The sequence below is a fragment of the Berghia stephanieae genome, chromosome 13, assembly GCF_034508935.2.
Source record: "Berghia stephanieae isolate SIO BIC M18660-M18661 chromosome 13, UCSD_Bste_1.3, whole genome shotgun sequence".
Lineage (NCBI taxonomy): Eukaryota > Metazoa > Mollusca > Gastropoda > Nudibranchia > Aeolidiidae > Berghia > Berghia stephanieae.
This window is the reverse complement of record NC_088372.1, coordinates 7,769,666-7,797,165: the sequence shown is the minus strand read 5'-3', so window position 1 is coordinate 7,797,165 and position 27,500 is coordinate 7,769,666. Positions and strand designations below refer to the sequence as shown.

The 27,500-nt window shown below is 39.1% G+C and overlaps 1 protein-coding gene across 4 annotated transcripts in view; it reads left to right on the top strand.

Moving 5' to 3' along the window:
• Nucleotides 1-1,365: 1,365 nt before the first annotated feature.
• The window catches only part of LOC144959102 (uncharacterized), a 53,645-nt gene continuing 27,510 nt past the window's right edge, over nucleotides 1,366-27,500 (top strand). Inside the window, exons 1-9 of one of the 4 annotated variants that reach the window (XM_078891520.1) lie at nucleotides 1,366-1,480; nucleotides 9,485-9,546; nucleotides 10,541-10,720; nucleotides 12,115-12,253; nucleotides 13,158-13,323; nucleotides 17,465-17,605; nucleotides 19,186-19,326; nucleotides 25,094-25,288; nucleotides 26,528-26,662. In XM_078891520.1, the coding sequence (XP_078747646.1) occupies nucleotides 10,544-10,720; nucleotides 12,115-12,253; nucleotides 13,158-13,323; nucleotides 17,465-17,605; nucleotides 19,186-19,326; nucleotides 25,094-25,288; nucleotides 26,528-26,662 (1,094 nt within the window). In that variant the 5' untranslated portion in view covers nucleotides 1,366-1,480; nucleotides 9,485-9,546; nucleotides 10,541-10,543. Of the gene's footprint in view, nucleotides 1,481-1,624; nucleotides 1,754-9,484; nucleotides 9,547-10,540; nucleotides 10,721-12,114; nucleotides 12,254-13,157; nucleotides 13,324-17,464; nucleotides 17,606-19,185; nucleotides 19,327-22,896; nucleotides 23,107-25,093; nucleotides 25,289-26,527; nucleotides 26,663-27,500 lie in introns of those variants that run through there. The other 3 variants (XM_078891521.1, XM_078891522.1, XM_078891523.1) reach the window with 3 other exon arrangements.

Here is a 27,500-nt window from a genome sequence, read left to right as displayed (position 1 = left end):
CTACACTACTACTACCACTACTACCACTACTATACTACTACTATACTACATACTACTACTACTACTACTATACTACTACTACTACTACTACTACTACTACTAACTACTACTATACTACTACTACTACTACTACTACACTACTACCACACACCACCACCCACTACTACATACTACTACTACTACTACTACTACTACTACTACTACTACTACTACTACTACTACTACTACTACTACTACTACTACTACCACCACCACCACCACCACCACCAAAGACGTCAAGGCGTAGCTAGTTTTCTTGGCTACTACTTTATCGATAAGGCTCGATAACGTGTCTAAAGTTTCTGAGCGAATAGTAGATATTTCGATATCTAGTCTGAGATAGTCTACTCATTTTTGCTATTTACCAATTATTATGTTTTCAAGTGAGATTTGAACCATTAGTACCACAAAAGCAGCGACAGATAGATCTTTAATCCTTCGCCTCTTGGTTACACGATTTTTTTCATGTATATATTTGTGTCTTAACAACGCCACTACCACATTATCTCATTCATCTGTAGTGTATCATTCATCCTGTTTGTTGAAGAAGGGGAAACTCGAAACGTTAATTTTATCTGTTTTAGTAGTTACATTGAAGCTTACATTCAATTTCATATTGTTATTTATTTGTGTGTATTTATATAAGTTTCCGTTTTTATCTTGCCTCAATCTCATCAATTTGGTGCAATCCAAAATCCACCACAATATAATAATAAATTACATTCAATTGAATGACTGTGATAAGTTGGTAATGAATGGAAAAATAGGTTGGGGGGCGTAAAATATATTAAGTAATATCTAAAATAACTCGTAGTTAAAAATATCCCGTTATTTTTGCTTTTAACAAGCTATTCACTGGCAAAGGAAAGAGATAAAGCGATTGGTCGATTTTTTTATTTTTTTTTTGTGTGTGTGTGTGTGTGCTTCTCCTATCCCTGTGCGGCCATGTGGTCTTGTTGTATGACACTACCTTTCGGATCGGAAGGTCCTGGTTTCGAGCCCCGTTCTGCGCAATGTTGAGTCCTTGGAAAAGGCTCTTTACTCACATTCTCTCACCCTACTCTGGTGTAAAATGAGTACCTGGCCGGTAACAGCGCTGTCCCTGTCGGGAAAAAAAAAATTTTAACTGTCGTCATATCTCGTTCAAGTTATGTGTTGCTGTTGGACAGGGACCCCTTTTAAAGCGCATTGGGCACGTTTAGTGGATAATATCGCGCTATATAAAAGCTCATTAAAACATTTTTAAAAGGAGAAAACGAGGGAGAGAAAAATCGAAATAGGAGGAGAATGAGATGTTTTTACCCAAACAATGAGAGGAAACATTTTGAATTAGTCCAAAATTTTACCCCGCGAAACATCCTAACAAAAATAACCAAAAGTCGATATCAATGGTTGCCAAATGACGAGGGCCAGAACTGGGATTAAAATCGGATTATCAAAGGTATCTTATTCATACTTTTTGAAAATATAACTTAAGAGGCAAGTTGAAGTAATATGATTCTAATAAGCGTGTAAAGGAGGTCATAATCATAAACCACGGATAAGAAGCTTCGGCCAAGCCCATGATGAATGGGAAGTTACTGCTGGTGACTGGTGGCTGGTGGTGTTTGTCGATGTGGAGCGATGAAGCAGGTCTAAAAAACCAAGATGATTATCATTTCTTTTCTCTTTTCACCTACTTAGGGGAAATACATATCGTGCCAAACGAAGATAGGTATTGCTAAATTATCAGCGTCAACTTTGAATTCTTTATATTTGCATAGAAAATCTAAATTCCTATTCCTTACTTCACCTGCCGACTGGCCGACAAATTAGATAGTGTGTGTCGTGTTTGTGTTACTGACTGTCGCTGTTACTGTTAGTTAAGTTATCGCTGTGATTATATTGGCAGACGTGTCTGTAATCAACGGTGATTATTCTTAGACTCTTTTTGGGAGGCCTTCCGTAAGCTCCTCGGTCTAGTATCTCATTAGTACCTATTTTCACTGTCGCTGTGATTATCCCCAGACACCTGTCTGGGGATAATAAAAATTTGTTATCCCCAGACACCTGTCTGGGGATAACAAATTTTTACTATCCCCAGACGCATATTTGAAACGCCGCTCTTTTAAACAATTATCCACATTCCAGAACATGGAATGTTTCCAGATGCCCATAGAAATAAGGAAAGTTAATAAAATATCTATAAAAACATAAAATTATCAACATTAAAATCAGTTGTTACTACATATACACAATATGCGTCGACTTCGAAGTGGGTGTCATGGCCGAATGGTTTAGTCGTCTGCCTGGAAGTTTGACCATAATCGACGTTGTGGGTTCGAATCCTGGTAACGTATTTTTTTTTTTTTTAAAAATTCCGTCTTCTTTTTACAGAACGTTGAAAGGAATAAATGTCCCATCCATCCTCCCCCCACCTCTTTTTATATTATTAAACTCTCTCTCTCTCTCTCTCTCTCTCTCTCTCTCTCTCTCTCTCTCTCTCTCTCTCTCTCTCTCTCTCTCTCTCTCTCTCTTTTGTTTTTTTCTAGTTTCTAGCAAATATATTCGTCCCCACTCCGATCTCAAATAGTGTCTAAAAAGAATAAATAATTAAAAAGCAAACAAACAGAAATATTCAGAGAGCGACCAAATGGTCAGATAGAGGAGAAAAAAAAAACAATAATTGTTTTAAAAATAAAAACAATAATTGTTTTAAAAAATAAAAACAATTTAAGAAATTCATGCTCAGAAACGGAACATTTACATAAAGGTTTAGCAAAAAAAAACAAACTCTAAGGTTTAGGTCAAAATATAAAAAAAAAAAAAAAGAAAAAGAGAGATTTCCCTCGGAGCAGGGAATAGTGTTAACAATAATAATAATAATAATAATAATAATAATAATAATAATAATAATAATAATAATAATAATAATAATAATAGTAATAGTATGATAATAAGAGTATTAATAATAAAAATAATATTATTATTGATAATAATATAATAATGATTATGATGGTAATAGTAATAATAATAACAAATATTACAATTATTATTATTATTATTATTATTATTATTATTATTATTATTATTATTATTATTATTATTATTATTATTATTATTATTATTATTATAATTATTATCATTTGACCAAAACAAAAAAAAAAAACAATAATAGATCTAGAGCAAATTAAATTATAATGAAATAATATTATCGGAGAAATAAAAAATTCAACTGATTAAAAAAAAACTCTTGCTCGGAACTCGGAACAAAAGTGAAAACAATGAAAACCAATTGGGAAGAAAGAAAGAAAAAGTAAAAAAAAAAAAAAATGTGTGTGTGTCCGGGGGGGGGGGGGGGGGGGGGGGGGGGCGGTCGCAACTGGGTCGAATCTGTGCAGCTAAAAGGAGTAAAATGAAAGGTGGCCTAACCCACTGAGCTGCCTATCCACACCGCTATCGGAATGTTTTAAATTCATATATGAGCTAAACATATTTCCACCATTTTTGCTTCCTTGTTTTGGTAGTTATTTTTATCTCTGATTCGAATAAAAGTATGTTGTTGGATCTAGTTTTGTGGACGTGTGATACTAAATTGTATTGTCTTGTGCGAAGCAGACAGGAAAATAACAGGTGTGGGTTAGTGTCGAGCGGAAGTCTCGATGATACCTCAAGTCATCGGCCACCAACACTCAAAACTTCCCGAACTCGATGACCAAGGAAAAGTCGGGAATTCCCGAGAAGTAGCACTTCAACTGAGCTTTGGATGGCTTTTTTGTATTAAAACTTAAAATACATTAAATAAATTCACTTTGTATAATAATAAAACATTGATACCTATAACCATTTTGATCTATTTACGACGTTTGTGTTTTGTTAGCTGTTTAAAATATGATATAACGTCAATACCCAATACCAATGACTAGGTATTGAATGAAAGCACCGATGACTAGAGCGATGCTCGAGACTTTTTTGAGTCTCGAGACTCAAAAAAGCATCGAGACGCAAAAAAGTCTCGAGCTTCGCTGAAATCATCGCCGACGAGAGAGGGGTGAACAATGCAGATAGTACACATTGTTAGTAACGCGTGCGTCGCTCGCGCAGTATAGTCTCGAGACTCGGGACTCGGGACTCAATACGAGAAGCATCGACGACCGAGATTCTCGAGACGAGAAAAGCATCGAGAACTAAGTCGAGGTCGGTACCTTCTCAGTCGTCGATGACCTGACTTCTCAAAACCTAAAGCATCGTTGACCTTTTGGTGACCCGGATGCCCTCCCCTAGTGTGGGTTTTGGGCTTTGGGGCGAACAACACCATGGCCTAGGAATTCGTCCGCGACATAAAAATTATTCCCGGTCGTCCCCAAAATTGTGGCCAGAATGAGCAAATTATAGAAACAAGAGATGGTCAATAAAGTTAACAGGTAGGTAGGTAATGAAAATTTAAATGGTTGGTGGACTATGAACAGATTTGATGATTAACAACTTTCTTCCTGGTTGAAAATAAAAAGTCGAATTGCCAGTTTGACGTTTTCAGATCAAAGTAACAAAAGAAATTTCATTGATCCATTTGCTTTAAAATATTTTTTTTTAAAAGAGCTGGATTTGACATTTGATCACTATTTACTTTCATCTTGTGTTAAATATCACTTGATATATTAACTGTTTTGGGACACAACCACTAGTATTTTTTCCAGAATATTTGGTATTTTTCACGCCTAGTTTGGCATTTTGCATAAAATCTTTCTGCCCACTTGCTACATGCGTCTGGGGATAGTATCCCCAGACAGGTGTCTGGGGATAACAAAAATTGGTTATCCCCAGACACCTGTCTGGGGATAACGAATTTTTATTATCCCCAGACAGGCGTCTGGGAATAATGACAGCCTTTCACTGTTGATCTTCACCTGCCGACTGGCCGACAAGTTACTTTGACTTTGTTGTGTGTGTCGTGTTTGTGTTACTGTCGCTGTTACTGTCAGTTAGTTATCGCTGTGGTTATATTGACAGACGTGTCTGTAATCAACGGTGATTATTCTTAGACTCTTTTTGGGAGGCCTTCCGTAAGCTCCTCGGTCTAGTATCAGTATCTCTTAAATTAGTATTAGTAGGTACCTATTTTCACTGTCGATCTTTTGTCAGAATTAATTGGCTGTCATTATTCCCAGACGCCTGTCTGGGGATAATAAAAATTCGTTATCCCCAGACAGGTTTCTGGGGATAACCAATTTTTGTTATCCCCAGACACCTGTCTGGGGATACTATCCCCAGACGCATGTAGCAAGTGGGCAGAAAGATTTTATGCAAAATGCCAAACTAGGCGTGTAAAAATACCAAATATTCTGGAAAAAATACTAGTGGTTGTGTCCCAAAACAGTTAATATATCAAGTGATATTTAACACAAGATGAAAGTAAATAGTGATCAAATGTCAAATCCAGCTCTTTTTAAAAAAATATTTTAAAGCAAATGGATCAATGAAATTTCTTTTGTTACTTTGATCTGAAAACGTCAAACTGGCAATTCGACTTTTTATTTTCAACCAGGAAGAAAGTTGTTAATTATCAAATCTGTTCATAGTCCACCAACCATTTAAATTTTCATTACCTACCTACCTGCTGGCCACAATTTTGGGGACGACCGGGAATAATTTTTATGTCGCGGACGAATTCCTAGGCCATGGTGTTGTTCGCCCCAAAGCCCAAAACCCACACCTGTTATTTTCCTGTCTGCTACGCACAAGACAATACAATTTAGTATCACACGTCCACCAAACTAGATCCAACAACATATTTTTATTCGAATCAGAGATGAAAATAACTACCAAAACAAGGAAGCAAAAATGGTGGAAATATGTTTAGCTCATATATGAATTTTAAATATTCCGATAGCAGTGTGGATAGGCAGCTCAGTGGGTAAGGCCACCTTTCATTTTACTCCTTTTAGCTGCACAGATTCGACCCAGTCGCGACCGCACCCCCCCCCCCCACTCATTTTTTTTTTTTTTTACTTTTCTTTCTTTCTTCCCAATTGATTTTCATTGTTTTCACTTTTGTTCCGAGTTCCGAGCAAGAGTTTTTTTTAATTAGTTGAATTTTTTATTTCTCCGATAATATTATTTCATTATTTAATTTGCTCTAGATCTATTATTGTTTTTTTTTTGTTTTGGTCAATGATAATAATAATAATTATAATAATAATAATAATAATAATAATAATAATAATAATAATAATAATAATAATAATAATAATAATAATATTAATAATTGTAATATTTGTTATTATTATTACTATTACCATCATAATCATTATTATATTATTATCAATAATAGTATTATTTTTATTATTAATACTCTTATTATCATACTATTACTATTACTATTATTATTATTATTATTATTATTATTATTATTATTATTATTATTATTGTTATTATTATTATTATTATTATTATTATTATTATTATTATTATTATTATTATTATTATTGTTAACACTATTCCCTGCTCCGAGGGAAATCTCTCTTTTTCTTTTTTTTTTTTTTTATATTTTGACCTAAACCTTAGAGTTTTTTGTTTGCTAAACCTTTATGTAAATGTTCCGTTTCTGAGCATGAATTTCTTAAATTGTTTTTATTTTTAAAACAATTATTGTTTTTATTTTTAAAACAATTATTGTTTTTTTTTCTCCTCTATCTGACCATTTGGTCGCTCTCTGAATATTTCTGTTTGTTTGCTTTTTAATTATTTATTCTTTTTAGACACTATTTGAGATCGGAGTGGGGACGAATATATTTGCTAGAAACTAGAAAAAAACAAGAGAGAGAGAGAGAGAGAGAGTTTAATAATAAAAAAAAGAGGTGGGGGGGAGGATGGATGGGACATTTATCCCTTTCAACGTTCTGTAAAAAGAAGACGGAATTTAAAAAAAAAATAAAAAAAAATAAAAGTGACATTACCAGGATTCGAACCCACAACGTCGATTATGGTCAAACTTCCAGGGCAGACGACTAAACCATTCGGCCATGACACCCACTTCGAAGTCGACGCATATTGTGTATATGTAGTAACAACTGATTTTACTGTTGGTTAATTTTATGTTTTTATAGATATTTTATTAACTTTCCTTATTTCTATGTGCATCTGGAAACATTCCATATTCTGGAATGTGGATAATTGTTTAAAAGAGCGGAGTTTCAAATATGCGTCTGGGGATAATGAAAATTCGTTATCCCCAGACAGGTGTCTGGGGATAATCACAGCGGAATTAATTACAGAACAGAATATGATATCAAAAAGTCAATATCTCTCTCTCTCTACCCCCCCCGCCCCCTCTTTCCACAACCGTTATCGTTTTGTTTGTTCTGACTCCTGAAAGCTCCTTGTTCTAGCATCTCTTTTAATTAGTATTTTTTTACAGTGGATAGTGGATCTTTTGTCAGATTTACAGTTGTCAGAATATGATGAGGCCTTCTGAAAGCTCCCAGTGCTAAGGGAAACAACCTAAATATTCCCTCGACTAATCCTAAGAAAAATAAAACCCATGGGAGACCTGCATGTTCCTTGGGGCAGCTTTACTTTACTTTATTTTTTTGTTGTTGTTATTTTCATTGTGGACCTTTTCTAATTCTTGTCAGGCGTTTATTCATTCAATTTGTCATTTAGTTTTAGTCGCATTATTTTAACGATGTGACTATTTCTCAGATTGCTCGGTAAAATAAACTTAACCTCTATTGCTCTGAACAGTTTCTATTCTCGAGATTTTTTGGTTAATTGCGAGAGTGTGTGTATGATGAATGTGTGAGCATACACATGCGTTTTTGAGGTTTTCTTTTGGCAGTGGTTGGGTGGTCTGTCTTCTATTTCCACCTTTCAGTTAAAAGTTACGCTTAGTTCTATCCCTCATTTGTACTGTCCTGTCTTTCATTCTCTGTTTCCTTTCCTGCAGTGTTTGTACACATGAGTGGAGTGTGTGCATTTTTGAGAGGTTTTCTTTTGCCGATGAGAAAACCATAATATTGGCATTAGGTCTAGACTATTGCTGCAATATCACTATCTCATACAATTCTGTGTAAGGTAATGTGAGAGCATTGGAATCAATAGGATTCAATAGTCTGATGTCACATTCACCTAGCAATGAGCAGCTTGGTTCTAAAGAAAAAAAATCGGTACTTTTTATTCATCATGCTGGCTAGAACTTTTTCACATGTCAGGTGATCAGAATGTATAAAAGTCAAAACTTGATCAGATTTATAATGTTTTTCTCCTCTCGATCCATTTTTATGTTCGTCTGAAAAGTATTTCATAAGGGCGTCCGCCATTGTTCGGATAGCTTAGAACCAGTTACTAAGTCACTATGCGTCATTACGAGGGAAGTAACGTCACGACTGTTGAAGCCTATTGCTACCTAGACGTACTGAGTACATTTGTATTTGTAGTTGGGCATGGTCCCCGCAAGACTAGCTAAAGGCTAAAGGGATGTTTCTTATCTTGCTTTGTCTTCTATTCCCATTTTTCTGTTACAATTCTATTTCCTGAGTTAGTGGTAGTGTTATCTTTCTTTCAACCTCTGTTCCTGTCTTGTTATTTAGGTCTACTTCTGTTCTCTCTTCTACTTGTATAGTACTGCACAAAGTCGATGCACCATTTTGATGGGGTGTTCACGATAGCGAGACGATTCCGCCGCAATCCCTTACTCAAGCACAACTCAGATTAGAGCATATTTTAACTGTTGTATTGTATTTGTATTTATTTACAGGTACCGTATTAAGCCTGTTTCTGGATTGTTGATCAATAAAGAATATTGAATTGCAACAAATACCATAGAGTTATTTATACAGAAACAGGCTTAATATGGTACCTGTAAATAAAGACAAATACAATACAACAGTTAGAATATCCTCTACAGATAAAATCTGTCATTGTTAACAACATGCTCTAAAAATGTTAGCTTGACACTTCGGCAAGAATTCCCTGTCCATTCTGTTTGAGCATTTACTTTAGCATCAATGTAGTGTCTGTAACTGAAACCCATACACAAATTGCGAGCACTGATTAATAAATAAATAGCCGACACGTCCAAGTCCGAATTGCCACTGGAGGCTACTCTGAGCCCCGAGCATAAGGGGAAGTAGAGTTTGAGTCTATTTTATCCGAGCGTTCAGAGAACGGGGGGGGGGGGGGGGGGGGGTGTTGGCTGAGTGGTTAAGGCATTGCACTGTGATCCGGAAGGTCACGGGGTCGAGCCCTGCTTCAGGCACTTTCCCTTTTTTCCTTGGGCAAGATTATTATATTAACCCTTAATCTGCTCACTGGGACAGCATGGGTGATTCCTGTTGGCATCAGACATCCTGTTTGATGGATTATCTATATCCCTTCTTGGAATGCCTAGGTGACGGGATCTTATGGTGCCGTTGCGAAAGGGCGTAATTAAATTAAATTAAATGTCATCCTTTATTTATTATTTCAGAGTCATCCAGCAAGTTTAGGAATGTGACTGCTCTGCTACGTACGTCCCATACAGCAAGACAGGTAAATGTCCAAGCAACAAACACAAATTATTTACATTTCTTCAGCAAACTGTATTTAAGGGGGCTCGCAGGTGCAAGTCGTGTGTCTGTTAATAATAATAATAATAATAATATTACTAACGAAAGAGTGAAAATAGAATGGAGAGGCTTCATATCGGAATGATACAGACAGTGGACGTTTCGGGTACAAACCCTTTGTCAGCACAACAATATACTACAATAAATTAACATGGAAATAAAATAAAATATAATGCGAAATATTTTTATTTTTATTATTTTTTTTTTTTTATCATTCTCATTCTATAGGAAGCCTCTCCATTTTAACTCTTTCGTTAGTATTTTCACAATCATAGGCTTCAGGCAGCCCCTACTGTTTTTCTAATAATAATGTATACTGTATTCATCTAAAAAATGGAAATAATCGTTTAGAGAGTTTGTTGATGATGATGATGATTGTGGTGTTGTTGGTGGTGGTGGTAGTGGAGCTGGGGTTAAATGCGTTGATGGTGGTTGTGGATGGATGGTGACAGAACCGTTGTTTGGTGGAGTGAGTATTTTTTTTTCTTCAGAATAGATGTGATACAGACCAATGATTCAATGATCCATCACGTGTGTACATTTGTAAAAATTCAATGACACACCAAATAGTCAACACAATGTCATATAAAAGACTTACAATCTGTGGTTAGAGCCTCGCTCAGCGCATAATTGAGTCCTTGGAGAAGGCTCTTTACTCACATTCTCTCACCATACTCGGGTGTAAAATGAGTACCTGGCCGTTAACAGCATTGTCTCAGTCGGAAAAAATTGTAATACCACCTAACACGTTGTGTCCCGTCTCTACATGTTAAATGTTGCTGTTGGTCAGGGACCCCTTGTAAAGCGCTTTGAGTACGTTAAGTGGATATTGCGCTATGATAAGCTCTTTTTTTCATTACTCTATTTTATGAATCTCTCTTACTTATACATTGTCAATTGTTTTGTAATCCTTTCAGAAGATGGATGGTGTGAAGCAAGTAATTGCCACATTCTATGGCCAGGTCAAGTCTTGTCGAGGACACAATCAGACACAGTGGAAATCTGGCTTTGTGAAAGTCTGTGGGTTGGAGGATGGTGGCTTGTGTGCTAAGATGTATTTGAACGTGATGCCCAACCAGGTTTATTCACACATCAATGTAAGTTTACATCGTACAGGTGAAAACTGGGTGGTTCTTCTTCTTCTTCTTCTTCCTTCTTCTTCTTCTTCTTCTTCTTCTTCTTCTTCTTCTTCTTCTTCTTCTTCTTCTTCTTCTTCTTCTTCTTCTTCTTCTTCTTCTTCTTCTTCTTCTTCTTCTTCTTCTTCTTCTTCTTCTTCTTCTTCTTCCTCTTCTTCTTCTTCTTCTTCCTCTTCTTCTTCTTCTTCTTCTTCTTCTTCTTCTTCTTCTTCTTCTTCTTCTTCTTCTTCTTCTTCTTCTTCTTCTTCTTGCGGGTGGTTGGATGGGAGCATCACCCTTGAATCATATACCTATGATGTTCGCATGGGTGTACGATCCGATAGTGATGTCGTTTCTTCTTCTCTTTACTAGCCTATCCTGCTTCTTTGGTTTGTGATTGTATTTTTGACAGGGGGTATTTTTTTCTGTAAATCTTCTGCCTGTTTGTTCTTGGTTATTTATAATTTAGCTTATGATGTCTTTAGGTTATGATTTTGATTTACATTTGTACTATTTTTGTTAGATTGCTTGTTTTTTTGTTTCAGCGGTCTCTCATATAACCTCAATTGTGTTGGAAGAGACCTAAAGCAACAAACAAACAAACAAAACAAAAAAAAAAATCTTCTTCTTCTTCTTATTTTTATTATTATTATTATTATTATTATTATTATTATTATTATTATTATTATTATTATTATTATTATTATTATTATTATTATTATTATTATTATTATTATCCCGAGTGGTTTGTTTTATTTTTATTATTATTAGGAGTAAAAAAAAGGTATTGTTGCCTCTGTCTAATTAGCAACTTTATTCATGATAAAATTGTTGACCATTCTGTTCCCGAACCTGATGAAAGTAAGAATCTGATGATGATAATAAAGGAAATTATTCCAGCCCTCTCATTGGAAAACCCTATCATTTCTTAGTAAATGTGTAATAATTGAATAATGCTTTGAACGCATTGAATAAAAATTTTTTCAACGATTTCAGAATATTTTCACACATTTTATTGGTGTGAAATTAGGCGTAAAAGACAACTGATTGGTAATTATAAATAATCTTTTGGTGCGCATGAATACAAATCCAACGTTTTTAGTTTTGAGTCAAATTGTCATTCAAGCAGAAGGTGAAAGATACAAATTATGGTGAATAGAAGTACTAATACCATACCATTTGGTTACAAAATATTTCATAATCTTGCTTGTAGGGGCAGAATAAACGTATTCTTTCATAAAATTTTTTTATTAAACTCATGTTTTAATCATGCAATGACACATACTCACAAGCTCGTTGTGTTATTGGGCACGATGAAAATAACTCGTTTAATAAATACAAAGAGATGAAAGAATCGTATAATATTATTCCGACAGGTGAAGTGTTCTGGTGTGAGTGTCAAGAGTAACCGAGTGGTCATTGAGGATGCCAGAGGTCCTGGCATGTACGTACGTCTGGCCAATTCCAGGGAAGCGGAGGATTCTCGTAAAGCCATTTGCCAGATCAACTCGTACGGTGAGTCACATGTCCAGTTAATGAATGACACAAAATAGTGCCAGGCACTGACATGTTGTATGGAGTACTCGAGGAAAACAAACAACAAAATTTAATCACATCAAAACTATCTTCAATTGTTGGATGGAGTGATATACAGAGCTGGGAGTAAATATAATGTATATTAGGATAAGTTAGATATTAATAAATGCTTCAGAGTCGAAGCAACTCGACTGATATCTGTAAAGAAGTAATCGTAAATAAACATTTGATATATATCTAAGTGTGGCTGGCTGAGAAAACCTGGAAAAATTCTCAAATTAAATCTCATAAATTGAGTTATGCAATGCAGTGGTGTCGACCACATCTTTTTGATCATTACCACTTTTAATTTTCTTTCTATGTCTATTAGAACCCAAGTTATGAATTTTTTTCTGAATAAAATTTGTTGCTATTGGAAACACTTGATCTTCGATTTTGGCTAATATCTCGAATCGAAGCTTGCCACATCTTACCGGGTTTTCTCAGCCAACCTCACATTTAATGACACAAAATAATGCTAGGCCACCAACCATTCAAATGGCTGGTTGTCATGTTTTTTTTTTTGTTTTATTTTACTTTTACCAAATATTTGTGTTATTTTGAATTTTGAAAATTGAACATTTAAATAGCTCATTATCCACTGTACGTGCTCAAAGCTTTTTGCTTTGAAATTTTTACTGACACTGAAATGACCTAAATATGTCGCAAGTGCCGTAAGACCCTTATAGTTTTATAATTTTTTTATAAGCCAGTGATTCTGTACTTTTCAGAAAAATTTCAACATGAGGCAAACGGAACAATTTTTGACCCCTTACCCTATGTTTTTAAAAGAATAGATTTGTAACTTGGTAAACACTTAGTTTACATCTCATTTCTCCCACAGAGGCACCGAAACGAAGCAAGGCAGAGGTCGGAGGGTACCACAGTGGTCTCAAGTCGACAGCCACTCCTCTGAAATCCTCATCGTCCCCCTCTGTGATGAAGCAGGCAAGCCCTGCGGTGTCTTGGACGAAGATTGCCACACCAGTAAAGTCAGTAACAAAATCAGGGTGAGTTCAAGAACAGGTTCTAGTTCAGCGTCTTTATCTGCAAAAGGCAGCAGCTTCTTATGGTTCACATTATTATGTTATGACGATCGACCCAATCAGCAAAGTCCGGTCCGCATTCGTGCACCGTCGCGAACCCGCCTGGTAGCATCGTCACAACACACCTTTCGACTAGATGCTCTGCCGTTTCGGGTTCTTGCCCACAGCGTGGACATATTGGACAGGAAGTTAGACCCCACTGATGTAACGCACCGGCCGTTAGGCAGCTCCTCGACCGAAGCCGATTCGCAGCTACCCAGTGTCTCCTCTTACTGGTATCAAAGCCTGGCAACTTCTCACCAAGCTTAGAGGAGTGTAGGTCCCCGCCCCCACGAGGGATTGAATTCGTCCAAACCGACTTCCATCTCGTATGTGCAGCTCTGTCCGTAGTCAGGGATTCTGCGTACAAGGGTTGCCGGGACTTATTTCGGCTCGAAACGGGGGCACCGTTCATTATGCGCATGAGAGGGGTATCCCCATTCCCTCTCTCTTTGATCTTACTCAGCCAGTTTCCCGTAATGGTCCCCCTCCGGACATCGGGGGGCTGGATCGCCGCCATTATCGGGCCCCATTCTCTAGGGGTTGTTGCTAGCGTTCCCGACACTATGTGCATCGACTTGCGAAGTTTTACATCCACCTTCTCAACGTTTCTGCTTCTACCCCACACTGGAGCGCAATACTCCGCGGTGGAATAGCATAGTGCCAGGGCGGGTGTTCTCAGGAGCGCTTGGCTAGCGCCCCAAGTCGATCCCGCCAGCTTCCTCAGAAGACTATTCTGCTTCTCTATCTTTCGGGCAACCCCTTCGAGATGAACCCGATAGGTAAGACTGCGATCCAACGTCACCCCTAAATATTTTGGACGCGGCTCATATGGGAGTGGCTGGTCCCCGACTAGGACATTCAGTTTACGGGTGTGCCAACCACTGCATAAGTGAAATGCAGTGGCCACGGTTTTTGAAGTGTTCATCTTCAGGTACCACTTGTCAAAGTAGGATTTGAGTCTGGTGACGTCCTCGCTGAGTACGCTCTCGAGACGGGTCCACACTTTACTTTGAGTAACGAGTGCCCAGTCGTCTGCGTATCCCAGCCTCAGGGAGGAAGTGTTCGGCATATCGCTAATGTAAACGTTAAACAACATTGGCGCAAGTACCGACCCCTGAGGGACCCCATTCTTCAATTTCCTTACTTTGCTCGTGACGTCTCCCAGCGCAACGTGGAATTGCCTTTCCCCTAAGATCGAAGAGAACAACTTCAAGGTCTTTTTGCACCTTATGATTTTTGCAAGTTTGAGCATTAACCCATCGCACCAGACCGTATCGTACGCCGCTGATAGGTCTATAAACACAGCACCTGTTTGCTGTTTTCTCTCGAACCCGTGCTCAATATGCTCTGTAAGGGCAATGACCTGCTCCGTGGTGCACCTCCCTTCCCTGAAGCCTGCCTGCTCAGGTGGCAGGGCAGCGTCTAGGACCGGCCCCCATCGGTTTAATAGAACACGCTCCAACAATTTGTAAAGACAGCTCAGCAGCGATATGGGTCTGTAACTGTCTGCCTCCTTCGCCGGCTTCCCTGGCTTCAGGATGGCAACTATCTTCGCATGCTTCCACACTTGTGGAAGCTTTCCTTTTGCAAGGATGTCAGACATTGCCTCTGCTAGCCAGGCCCGTGCCCTGGGGCCCAGATGCGTCACCATATCGGGATATACACCATCTATCCCTGCTGCTTTGCCGTTCTTCACTTCGCTAATGGCTGCACCCACTTCTCGGGGACTGAACGGGGCCGTCCAGTCCGACTCCTCCGCAGGTAGCGAGTCCAAAATCGTACGGTACGCCTTGCGGACACCGCGCTCAAAAGCCTGATTAGGGACCCGCTTACTACGGTTCTTAATATTCTTGGCAATTGTGTCTGCCTCGCATTCCTGTGCAGCCTTCGTGAAATTCCGATCTGGGTCCAATTTCTTTATCAAACGCCAAGCGTGGCGGCTGGAGTGTGTAAAGTCGAGACTTTCCACGGTCTCCTGCCACCGTTGCTTCCTTCCCTCTGCCAGAGACTGAAGTAGTCTATCAGCTGCGTCCTGGGACTGGGTCTGCTGGTACTCTCGGTACAGCTCTTCCGACTCTGCTGTCCAGCAAGGGGTGTAGAATTTCCGTTTGCCCCGTGGAATAGAGCGTTGAGCGCTCTTAACCAGTAGCCTACTGAATCTGGTTATATTCTTGGACTTGGGAGGAATGGCAGGGCAGACCTGCTCGATATAGGAACTGAATTCCTCCCAGTCAGCCTTCCTGAAATTCCATCTGCAAAGTGGGAGAGACTGCACCCTCGGTATTGTCACCCCAGCTGTGACAAGAACCGGCCTGTGCTGGCTATGCGTAAAGTCTCCGAGGACTGTCCGTTTCACCTGCAGCGGTTCACCGTTCGCGCCTTTCGTTACGAGGGTGAGGTCTGGAGTATACTCCTTCTTATGGCGGGTACCCCGAAGGTACCCTTGGCTGTAGGATCGTACACTAGGTGTAGATCATTACAGTTCATCCATGAGCGGAGTTGTCTTCCTGCCTCGTTGCAGTCTCGGTAGCCCCATTCGTGATGGTGGCTATTAAAGTCTCCCAGAGAGATGGAAGGATGGCTGACCACCGGAACCGGTGGTGTAGTCCAAGTCGCTCTAGGTGGTTTATAAATATTATGCAAACACAGTCCACCTACTTCCACGGAAATTCGGTTCACCCCATTGCTGTCCGTTACGCTCTCAATGACCCTTACCTTCGATGGCTCTTTAGCGTAAACGCTAACCCCTCCTTTGAGCCTCGAAGTGTCCTCGCGTTGGACCACCGTATAGCCTGGGATCTGGAATCGGGAAGATTGCACGCCTGAATAAAGGTGGGTCTCCTGTAACAGGAGGATATCTACGCAATGAACGGCCAATAGCTTTGATAAAAGCTCATTTTTTGCCATACTCTGGCTCTCGACGTTCAGGGACAATATACGCGTCAGTTCGCCATCCCCGCCGTCGCATTTTCCGATCCTCGGACGTGCCGACACCCTGGCGACACGAACGCGGTATTATTTGGCTAGGCGGCAGACCGCTTCGCCATTGACGGGACTGATTGGGACTCGACATAAGGATAATAGTGTGGCGCCCGGGATAGGGCTGCTATTCGGGCACCGGGTTTGGATCAAATTTAGTCACACACCGGGGCGAGCAGCTCATGTGGCTCGTTGGCTCGATACCCGGGATGGTCTCGTGACGGTCGACCGGGATTTACACCTTTGCCCTCCCGTGTGCCTCAAGCCCCCTCACCAACTGCACGAGGGGGTGCAAAAGGCGGATTGCCCATCACTGCAGATTTTATACAATTATGTGGTGACTTTCTCCGTTACTGTGTTATGGAGTTGAGAGATAAATGTTTAATAGTTGACCAAATTTCTGCCGTTGTTTTAAAAAAACACAATATATGCAAATGTTAACCGAATAGGACATACTGTGTTCTTTAATAAAACGGCAGATTTGTTGTTGTTGGTAATATCTAAGACTTCTGGTGGGAGAGTGTTCCATTCCTTGATTGGCAGTTCTTGGGAAGAAACTGTTTTTATATTTGGTGATTCTGTGTGTTGGGGTTGTGAACTTACTGCTCTGATAATTTCTTGTGGATGTACATGTGTTGTTTTGTGAAATACTGTGGTAGAGTTACTGCTGTTTTGTTGGAATGTGAGTGATTATGGCAGAGTGGTATGTCACTCTTAAATTATGAATAGGGCTTTTATATAGCGCATTATCCACTAAATGTGCTCAAAGGGCTTTTCAAGGGGTCCCTGACCAACAGCAGCACTTAACATGTAGGATGTGACATGACATGACGCCTGTTAGGCGATATTACAAATTTTTCGGACAGAGAGAGTACCACCAGGTACTCATTTTACACCTGAGTACAATGAGAGAATTTGAGTAAAGAGCCTTTTCCAAGGACTCAACTATGCGCCCAGCGAGCAGGACCTTCCGATCCGAAAGCGAGTATCATACCACTAGACCACTTAGCCGCACAATAGAATAGTTTTGGTTTTCTAAGAGAAAATACATTTATCTTTTTGTCCAATTCCTTTCTCTTGTCAGAGATTCTTACCTCAACAATTCCTCGTCCAATGTGATGAAATCTGTCAATCGTTTGAAGAGGCCGAGTTTGGGCATGGAGGACGGAGACATTGACACACTCTACAATGATGAAAACAAGGATAAAACTAACGAGTATACCAGGTAAACGCATCTTTTAAATATAAATATTTAGCATTTACACAGCGCATTATCCACTAAACGTGCTCAATGCGCTTTACAAGTGGTCACTGGCCAACAGCAGCACTTAACATGTTGGACAAGACATGATGCCTGTTAGGCGATATTACATTTTTATTTGGACACTGTTTACAGCCAGATACTCATTTTACACCCGAGTATGGTGTCTTTTCCAAATACTCAACTATGCGCCGAGCGAGGCTCTAACCCGGGACCTTCTGATCTGAAAGCAAGACTACAAGACCACATAGCCGCACATCTTTAGCTTATTCCTTTTAATTTCATCTGGAGGAGAAAGTTCAAAGAGAGCGGCAGAGACCCTTGTTGAACCTAGTTCCCCCCTCCAAAAAATATATCTTCATCTTGGTGTCCATCTGGCATTACTCGTCTCCTTATGTTTGTCAGATCATCATGGGTGCAAGAGTGCCGACCGATTGGATTACCGAAAAAAACGTCGCAGCTTTTTGCGATTTGGATTTGATTGAATTTGTTGTTTTTTTTGTTTTTTTTTGTTTAAGTCCCAACAATCGGGTCGGGTGCATCCATATGATCATATGATTAAGCGAAAGTGATAGTTATATTATTAAATTTGAACCGGAAGTTGATTAGAGAAGAAATGAAAGTTGACCCAGAATCGTGCAGGCTTTTTCAGATTATATCTCTGGTCATAAGTAGGCTTGCAAACTCTTTGAGGTCTAGTTGCTTGCACCCATGTATCTTCATCATCATAGCTTGTCGCTCCAACACCGAACCCACTCCACAACATCTGTGGGGCAGACTCTTAGGTCATGGTCAGTGCAGCTGGGCCCGTCCTGGCAATCTCTAGGGATGTGCTCCATTGTCTGCTCTGGGCATCCACATGTACACCAGCTAGTCTCAGCCAGCCCCCCACTTTTTCATGCTTCCAGCTGTTCTCCCACTTTTTGCCCAGTGCTGTGTTCAGTGTTACCCACGCACAACACCAACATCATCTTCTGTGTCTTATATACTTGCGTTAAATATGCCATTATTTAGACCCGTTAATTCTCAGTCAATTCACTGAAATCAGTCAATTCGTCAAATTCAAATATTTTTAAAAAGGAAAGAAAGAATTATCCTAGTCAAATGACCGTAAAGTAATTAGGAATGTTCCACAACGCCATGCATAGCTCATGGGGGCCATTGATATTAACATTGGATGTTAATTCTCAGTCAATTAACTGAAATCAGTCAATTCGTCAAATTCAAATATTTGAAAGAAGGAAAGAATTATCGTAGTTGAATGACCGTAAAATAATTAGGAATGTTCCACAGTGCTACTCATAGTTCATGGGCCGTTTATATTAACAATGGATATATTTAGACCCGTAAATTCTCAGTCAATTCGTCAAATTCAAATTTTTTTTTAATAGGAAAGAAAGAAAGAATTCATGAATCGTAGTCGAATGTCCTGTCCTACATGTTAAATGTTGCTGCTGCCCAGGGACCCCTTGTAAAGCACTTTGAGCACATTTAGTGGATATTGCGCTATATAAAAGCTCATTAAAAATTGTGTGATGTTTCAGATTCCGTAAGGCCTTACCAAGCTCTGACACTGGAGATCATCACGTCAACAACAACAGCAACCTGGCCAATCTGAAAGCCAACAATTTCTACGGGAAATCGGCCCTCATGAGTCCTGGTCTCCACATCAAATCCCCTAGAAGGTGGGCTGGTGTCATTGATATCAATGCTTGATTAGTAAATTATTATATTAAAAAAAAAACTTGATCTTTTTTTAATATAGCGCGCGACATTCGGCTATATGCTTAGTTTAGCAGAAGCTCCCCCATTATTTTAATTTAGGCAACTGTTCTAAAGTGTGTGGTTGTTTTTTCCCTTCCACTAGGTGTCTATAGACCTAAAAGGCTATGTGGTCTAGTGGTATGACACTCGCTTTCGGATCGGAAGGTCCTGGATTCGAGCCTCGCTCGGCGCATTGTGAGTCCTTGGTAAATGCTCTTTACTCACATTCTCTCACCGTACTTAGGTGTAAAATAAGTACCTGACCGTTAACAGTGTTGTCTCTGTCCCAATAATTGGCGTCATGTCCCGTCCTCAATGTTAAGTGTTGCTGTTGGCCAGGGACCCCCTGTAAAGCGCTTTGAGCACGCTTAGTCGAGATTGCGCTATATAAAAGCTGTCTTTTACATCTACTAATTAAAAAATTAACCCAATCCTTACCAACTACTGGAAAATCATCACATTCGTTACAGTACAACCAACATTTTTCTTATTCAAATTTCTCTTGTACATCATAAAATTTAAGGAAAATAAAGAAATTATGTATAGCAAGAACTTACTGCTTTTCACTGGTAGATAACCACGCCCCTCAGACAATCGTCATCATATAAACAATGGCAGTGATTGGTAGACACAGCAAACTACACAGGTTTTACTATCAATGGTATGTGTTAAGTAAAATATCCACTGTTCTACCGCTTGATCAGTAAAATCAGCACAGAAACTATGTGTTAACTTAAACGTTTTTAAGATGACCGAGAAAATCGTGTGATAACTAGTCACCCATTTGTCGAAAAAACAATAACAACGATCAAATGGAGGTCGAATTCGTTCACGTTATTGTTTATAAACAACCAACTATGTTTGTCCGAGCACGTGTGAAGGTGTGTCACAAATTCCATGTTTTGATTGGTGAAAAATCTACTGGTTAATTGTGTTTGAGTAATAAAAAGTTTTTTTGTTTTTTTTTGGTGTTAGTTGGGTGTGAAGATTTGGGGAAAATCCTGAAAATGGCTGGTATGTAGAGAGTTAAGGAGCAGGCACCGGTGTAAGATAAAGATATGAACAAGTGTGTAAGAAGGTGCCAGACAGACAAAGCAGGAAAGAAAAATACAAGAGAAAAAAAACATTCCAAAAAATTAATGAGAACTACTCATAAAAATTGCGGGCTAAAAACAATAACAAAGACCTGAGTGATGTTAAGTTCGTTCTATCTATATAAATCACTCTTGATGCAGTGCGTTTATTTAGACAACTCATAATATCCGCCAGCCCGATATTGATAGAATGAAGTTGATGTCTTTGTTATTATTTTTTTTTTTGTCATCCGCGTTTATGAGTAATTCCCACTAAACTGTATTAACCAGACTATAGATAGTTCGAAGATGACGTCACTCAGGTCTTTGTTATTGTTTTTTGCCATTCGCGTTTGAGTAATGATCACTTGACTGTATGAACCAGACTATAAAAGTTCATGGTTACACATAGTTTTGTGTGTTGGTCCTACTTCCGGATGGCAGTGTTATGAGCTTCTTAGCCAAGCGCATACTATCTATATTAATCAGACTCTTGATGCAGTGCGTTTATTTAGAAAACTCATAATATCCGCCAGCCGGATATAGATAGAATGAAGTTGATGTCTTTTGTTATTGTTTTTTTTTTGTCATCCATGTTTATGAGTAATTCTCACTAAACGTTCAAGTTATGTTTTGTATGTTGGTCCGTTATACTTCTGGATGGCAATGTTGTGAGCTTCTTAGACAAGCACAGACTATCTATAGATAGTTCGAAGATGACGTCATTCAGGCCTTTGTTATTGTTTTTGCCATCCGCGTTTGTGAGTTGTTCTCACTAAACTGTATAGATAGTATGCAGATGATGTCACTCGGGCCTTTGTTATTGTTTTTGCCATCCGCGTTTGTGAGTTGTTCTCACTAAACTGTATTAAGCAGACTATAAACGTTCATGGTTATACAGAGTTTGTGTGTTGGTCCGTTATACTTCCGGATGGCAATGTTGTGAACTCCTTGGCCAAGCGCATTCTATCTATTAACCAGACTATAAAAGTTCATGGTTACACAGAGTTTGTGTGTTGGTCCGTTATACTTCCGGATGGCAATGTTGTGAACTCCTTGGCCAAGCGCATTCAATCTATAGATAGTATGCAGATGACGTCACTCAGGCCTTTGTTATTGTTTTTGCCATCCGCGTTTGTGAGTTGTTCTCACTAAACTGTATTAACCAGACTATAAAAGTTCATGGTTACACAGAGTTTGTGTGTCGGTCCGTTATACTTCCGGATGGCAATGTTGTGAACTCCTTGGCCAAGCGCATTCTATCTATAGCTACCAACACACAAAACTATGTGTTGTGAGCAGTTCTCACTAAATTGTTTTCATCAGACGATTAGTGTCTAAGGTTACACAAAGTTCTGTGTGTCGGTGCGTTATACATTGTATGCACTTGACTAAAAAACTTTGCCATCCGGTAGTAATACGGACCAACACACAAAACTATGTGTAACCTTGAACGTTTAGTCTGGTTTATACAGTAAAGTGAGAATTACTCATAAACACGGATGGCAAAAAAGCAATAACAAAGACATGAGTGACGTCAACTTCATTCTATCTATAGTCTGATTTATATATATAGAACGAAATTGACGTCACTCAGGTCTTTGGTTTTGTTTTTAGCCAGCAATGTTTATGAGTAGTTCTCACTAATTTCTATCAATCAGACTATAGATAGTATGCGCTTGGCGAAGAAGCTCATAACATTGCCATCCGGAAGTATAACGGACCAACACACAAAACTGTGTCCATGAACCTTTATAGTCAGGTTAATACAGTTCATTGAGCATTATCATCAATGCGGATGGCAAAAAAATAATAACAAAGACCTGAGTGACGTCATCTTCGAACTCTCTATAGATAGAATGAAGATGACGTCACTCAAGCCTTTGTTATTGTATTTTGCCATCCGCGTTTGTGAGTGATTCTCACTAAACTGTATTAACCAGACTATAAAAGTCCATGGTTACACAGAGTTTTGTGTGTTGGTCCGTTATACTTCCGGATGGCAATGTTATGAGCTTCTTAGCCAAGTGCATGCTATCTATAAAAACGTTGTGAGCTGTGAGTTGTTTAACTTAACGCACAGCATCAATTGATTTATTATTTATTATTTATTTTGTTTTCCTTCATTTTACCCTGTTTGTGTTAGTGAGCGTGGTTCATTGACACGCACACACCGTCGCCATCGTTAACTTCTAGCCTGACACTGACCAAAAAATGCCAGTCTTTGGCCACAAAAGAAAACAAATCGTGAGTTGTATTCAATTGTTCAACCAATGGGACCACTTGTTTCCATGAGCTCTACTAACGACAACTCACTAGGCGGTGCAAAAACCAAATAATGACGTCAAAACGCCAGTCTTTTTGGGTTTGAGTGTCAGGCAATAACTTAACGATGGCTACACACACACACACACACACACACACACACACCTGACACAAACACAAGTGTGTAATGTGTAGTTCAACAGAGAATGAATTGCATCTTCGGACGTGTTGCTGCTTTGAGAAATTTGAACTGGACAATTTTTTAAAAAAGAAAAAGAGGATTGTTGTATCTGTGAATGTTTTTATTAAGTTAGTTTTTAATTTTTAATATTGGAGATTTATTTAAAAGAAGTATAAAAAAAGGCAAGTTTATAGAACAAGATGATTTAATGCTAATCAATTTTATATTGTGGCTTATTGTAAACATTTGAGTTTATCTTTCATAATGGCGGATCCATTGCTTGTGCCCAAATGGGGCGTCTAGGTAATGTGAAGAATAGGCTCACTGATTGGTGGAGTACCTAGGTAATGTGAAGAATAGGCTCACTGATTGGTGGAGTACCTAGGTAATGTGAAGAATAGGCTCACTGATTGGTGGAGTACCAGGGAAATCTTCTGTGAAAGGACTTCAGTAGTTTCACATTCACAGCATGTCTAAAGAGGGGAGATCCCCCCTCCCCCTCTTTTTTTCAGAGGTGAGGGGGGGGGGTGGGGGTGTGAGAATCTCCCTAAACTCTCACGAAAGATACTATAACCTGATAAAACTGGAAGGACTTCCATAGTTTCACAGCACGCCTAAAGAGGGGATTTTTTTTTTATTATCAAGAACACCCCCCTCCTCCTCAATCATAACTAAAAATACTATATAACCTGATGAAACATATTGTTTGCCATCACTTGTAATATCGAAGCTGATGGGAAACTCAGTAAGTGATGATGGCTTCGGCTGGAGTCCATAAACATCTCCCCAAGTTTTTTTTTTCGAAATTAGAAAAATCACACCATTTATTAAAATTAATCTTTTCCAAAATAGTAATATTTATTGGACATTGCAAGGAATAACTAAAAGATTTAAAGTAATATAGTAATTGTGCTGTGAAACTACGGAAGTCCTCCCATAAAATGTGTGCCATCGCTTGCGATATATCGCAAATGAATGGAAAACAGTTGTTGTCTGAAGAAGAGTTTTGAGCCCGAAAATTCCATATTTGGTATTTTATTCTTTGTTGAAGCTGTTATGTTCAATTTTGTTTTATTACTTTTTACTGTGGTTGATAATATTGTATGTTTTGCTTAGTTTAGCAGAAGCTGCCCATTATTTTGATTTAGGCAACTGTTCTTAAGTGTGTGGTTGTTTTCCCTTCCACTAGGTGTCTATCTGGGTGGGGTTCCTGACCTCCCACATTGGGCAAGGAGGTACATACTGTGTCTTCTATGCCCCTATATCTGGGTGGGGTTCCTGACCTCCCATAGTGACCAGGGAGGTACATTCTGTTGTCTTCTATCCCCCTATATCTGGGTGAGGTTCCTGACCTCCCATAGTGGCCAGGGAGGTACATACTGAGTCTTCTATGCCCCTATATCTGGGTGGGGTTCCTGACCTCCCATAGTGGGCAGGGATGCACTTACTCTGTCTTCTATCCCCCTATATCTGGGTGGGGTTCCTGACCTCCCATAGTGGCCAGGGAGGTACATACTGTGTCTTCTATGCCCCTATATCTGGGTGGGGTTCCTGACCTCCCATAGTGGCCAGTTAGGTACATACTGTGTCTTCTATGCCCCTATATCTGGTGGGGTTCCTGACCTCCCATAGTGGCCAGGGGGGTACATACTGTGTCTTCTATCCCCCTATATCTGTTTACCAACTTGCTTTATGTCTTTGTCTTGGAATGAGATAACTTGGTTTTGTCCTGGTCCTGGATGGATACCCTCGATGAGATGGAAACAGTCAAATGGATAGTTAGTTTTGGGAAATACTTTTTTCCTTGTAAATCATCTCTCTGTACTGTATTATTTTTTCTTTTACTTTTTTTGTGGGGACCGGTGCTTATGTCAGGATGAGACTTTTAGGTGATTTCAAACTATGTACACTGATAGTTTGCTTTTGGAATCTACATCTGTTCCCTATTTAAACCAATTCTCCTTTGTCTGCCTTATTCTGGGATGCTTTAATTGTAATTCTAGAACTTTTTACTGTCCCATTTTCTTCATTTTTACTGGTGCTGATATGACCTAAATGTGTTGCAAGCACCGTAAAGCCCTTAAAAACAAAACAAAACTACTAGGTGTCTATAGACCATAAAGGAACTAAATAAAGGGAATTTTTTTTTTTTTTTCATTATCACCACAGATCCCTAAACTCGAGCAGTGTACGAGACCAGGCGACTCCATCGGCTAACAAAGGCCTCTACTCCAGCGGTATGGCTTCTCTAAAGGAAAGTTCCATGAAAACTGATGACGATGTCAGTAACAAGAGCGTCGTCGTTGCTACACCGTCCCAGAACAACAAAGCAGATACAGAGGAGGCCAAAAGCTGTATTGTTGGGTGAGTTTTCAACATTTGATTTGTGAACATTTGAAATAAAATAAATAAATAACATTCCCTTTATTCATCCCAAAGGGGAAATTTGTCTCCAGGGTATATTCCAAGGGAATACTGGAATAACCCAGGCGTCAGCCGCAGTGCAGCACCGCAAAGTCAGCTAGGGCGAGGTGACTTGCTCAAGGCCACTCAATGCAGCGGCTTGGTGATTGAACTCGTTACCTTACGAGTACGAGGCAAAGACCGTACTGCTGAGTCACACTGCCCCTAGAGATTTGAGTGTATTCCCCTTAGTGGGATCTTGTGCTGGTGTCTGGGTGAAACTTTTAGGTGATCTCAAACTAAGCGCACTGATAATGTGCTCTTGGAATTTACATCTGTTCCCTATTTGAACCATTTCCCCTCTATGTCTTACTTTTTCCTCAAGTCCTTTTAATTGTACATCTAAAATATGTTTTTACTATCCAATTTTCTTCCTTTTTACTGGTGCTGATATGACCTAAATGTATTGCAAGCGCTGGTAAACCCTTAAAAACAAACAAACATTCTTTTGGAATCTTAGTATCACAAAAAGTGGTCTTGCGGTATGACACTCACTTTCGGATTGGAAGGTCCTGAGTTTGAGCCTCAACCAGCGCATAGTTGAGTCATTGGAACAGACTTTTTACTCACATTCTTTCACCGTAATCAGGTGTAAAGTCAGTAGCATTGTCTCTGTTGGAAAACAAAATTGTAGTATTGCATAACATGCGTCATGTCTTGTTCTACATGTTATGTGTGGCAGTTGGTTCCGGACCCTTTGCAAAGCGCTTTGAGCATGTTTAGTGAATATTGCGCCATATAAAAGGTCAATTAAAAAAATTTATTTATTTTTTTAAACTTTCACAATGACACAATAGGGCAAATTTTGTGTCTCCTGTTGTAAACCATACCTGCCAACCCTACCGCTTTTGGCTGAATCATTCCTATTTTCACTCTTTCTTTTTGTACTATTCCGCCATTGTCTCTAAAATTCCGATTTACAAAAATGATGAATATGGTAAGAATAAAACAGAAAAAAGAGGAGGGGAGTGGGGGGGGGGGGGGGGGGGGGTGAAAGAGGTGAAATTCCTATCTTTTGTCTCAAATTCCTATTTTCAGTCGCCCTGATTCCACTTTTGGAATGCGAAGGGTTGGCAGGTCTGTTGTAAACGAACATTGATTGATTTATTAATTTATACCACTGACCACCTAAATCCACAGATTTGACAATCTGGGCAACACGTGTTTCATGAATTCTCCACTCCAGTGCCTGGCCTACTTGGAGCCTCTAGCTCTGGATATTCAAGTCGTCGTACAAAAATACGGAAAGTTTCTCAAGTCAGGCTCAGTCATCAGGTAACAACAAATTCCAGGGGTCCTGATAGTTCAGTTGGTAGAGCACTCTCTTCACAATCAAAGGGATCCTGAGATTGGTCCCGGGTGCAGTTGAGATTTTTTTTTTCTCACCCTGTCCACCCAACAATGATTTTTGGGTAGCTGGATCTGTGTTCGATCTGGTGGAAACTACTTTGCAATAGACTAAAATCCTATCCAAAGGGTAGCAAGCAATTACTATCATCCATTTCACGCTAGAGAAACCGGAATAAACTCCGGCTCCATGGGCCTCATGGCTCTGAAGGGCTACTTTAACTCATTCAACCCTAACACCGTCTATATCCTATCCATAGTTTACCCGGATTACTTTTACCCCATGCCTATTTATTACATTTTTCTGAGACAATTTATAGGCGTGGTATATAGCTAATATGTTTCATTTTTGCATGTTAATGGTATTTGACTAAAACTGTCTTTCACATGCCCATTTTTAATACTTTCTTTTTTCCAGTTTTGAAAAGTAGCAAAAATCTCTAGGATTGAGTGAGTTAAAAGGATAAAATAGCCTTTTTGTTATTAGGGGAATGCATTTGTCACTTAGATTGCCTCACTTAATTACAAATACATATTCCATTCACCACCAGCAATCCCCATTCTCTTTCAATCCTCTTTCCACAACCAGGGTTGCCAGATTTATTTTGCAAACAGTTCAAGTTTAGCTCAATCGTCAGGTGACAATTCGATTGGTTGGGGTTAAGGATAGGATTATAACATGTTACAATGAATTACATAATCAGCCTGATGGTGAAGAGGTTTGAACTGTGATATTGCCAAGTTGAGTTAGAAGGTCAATTTTTAT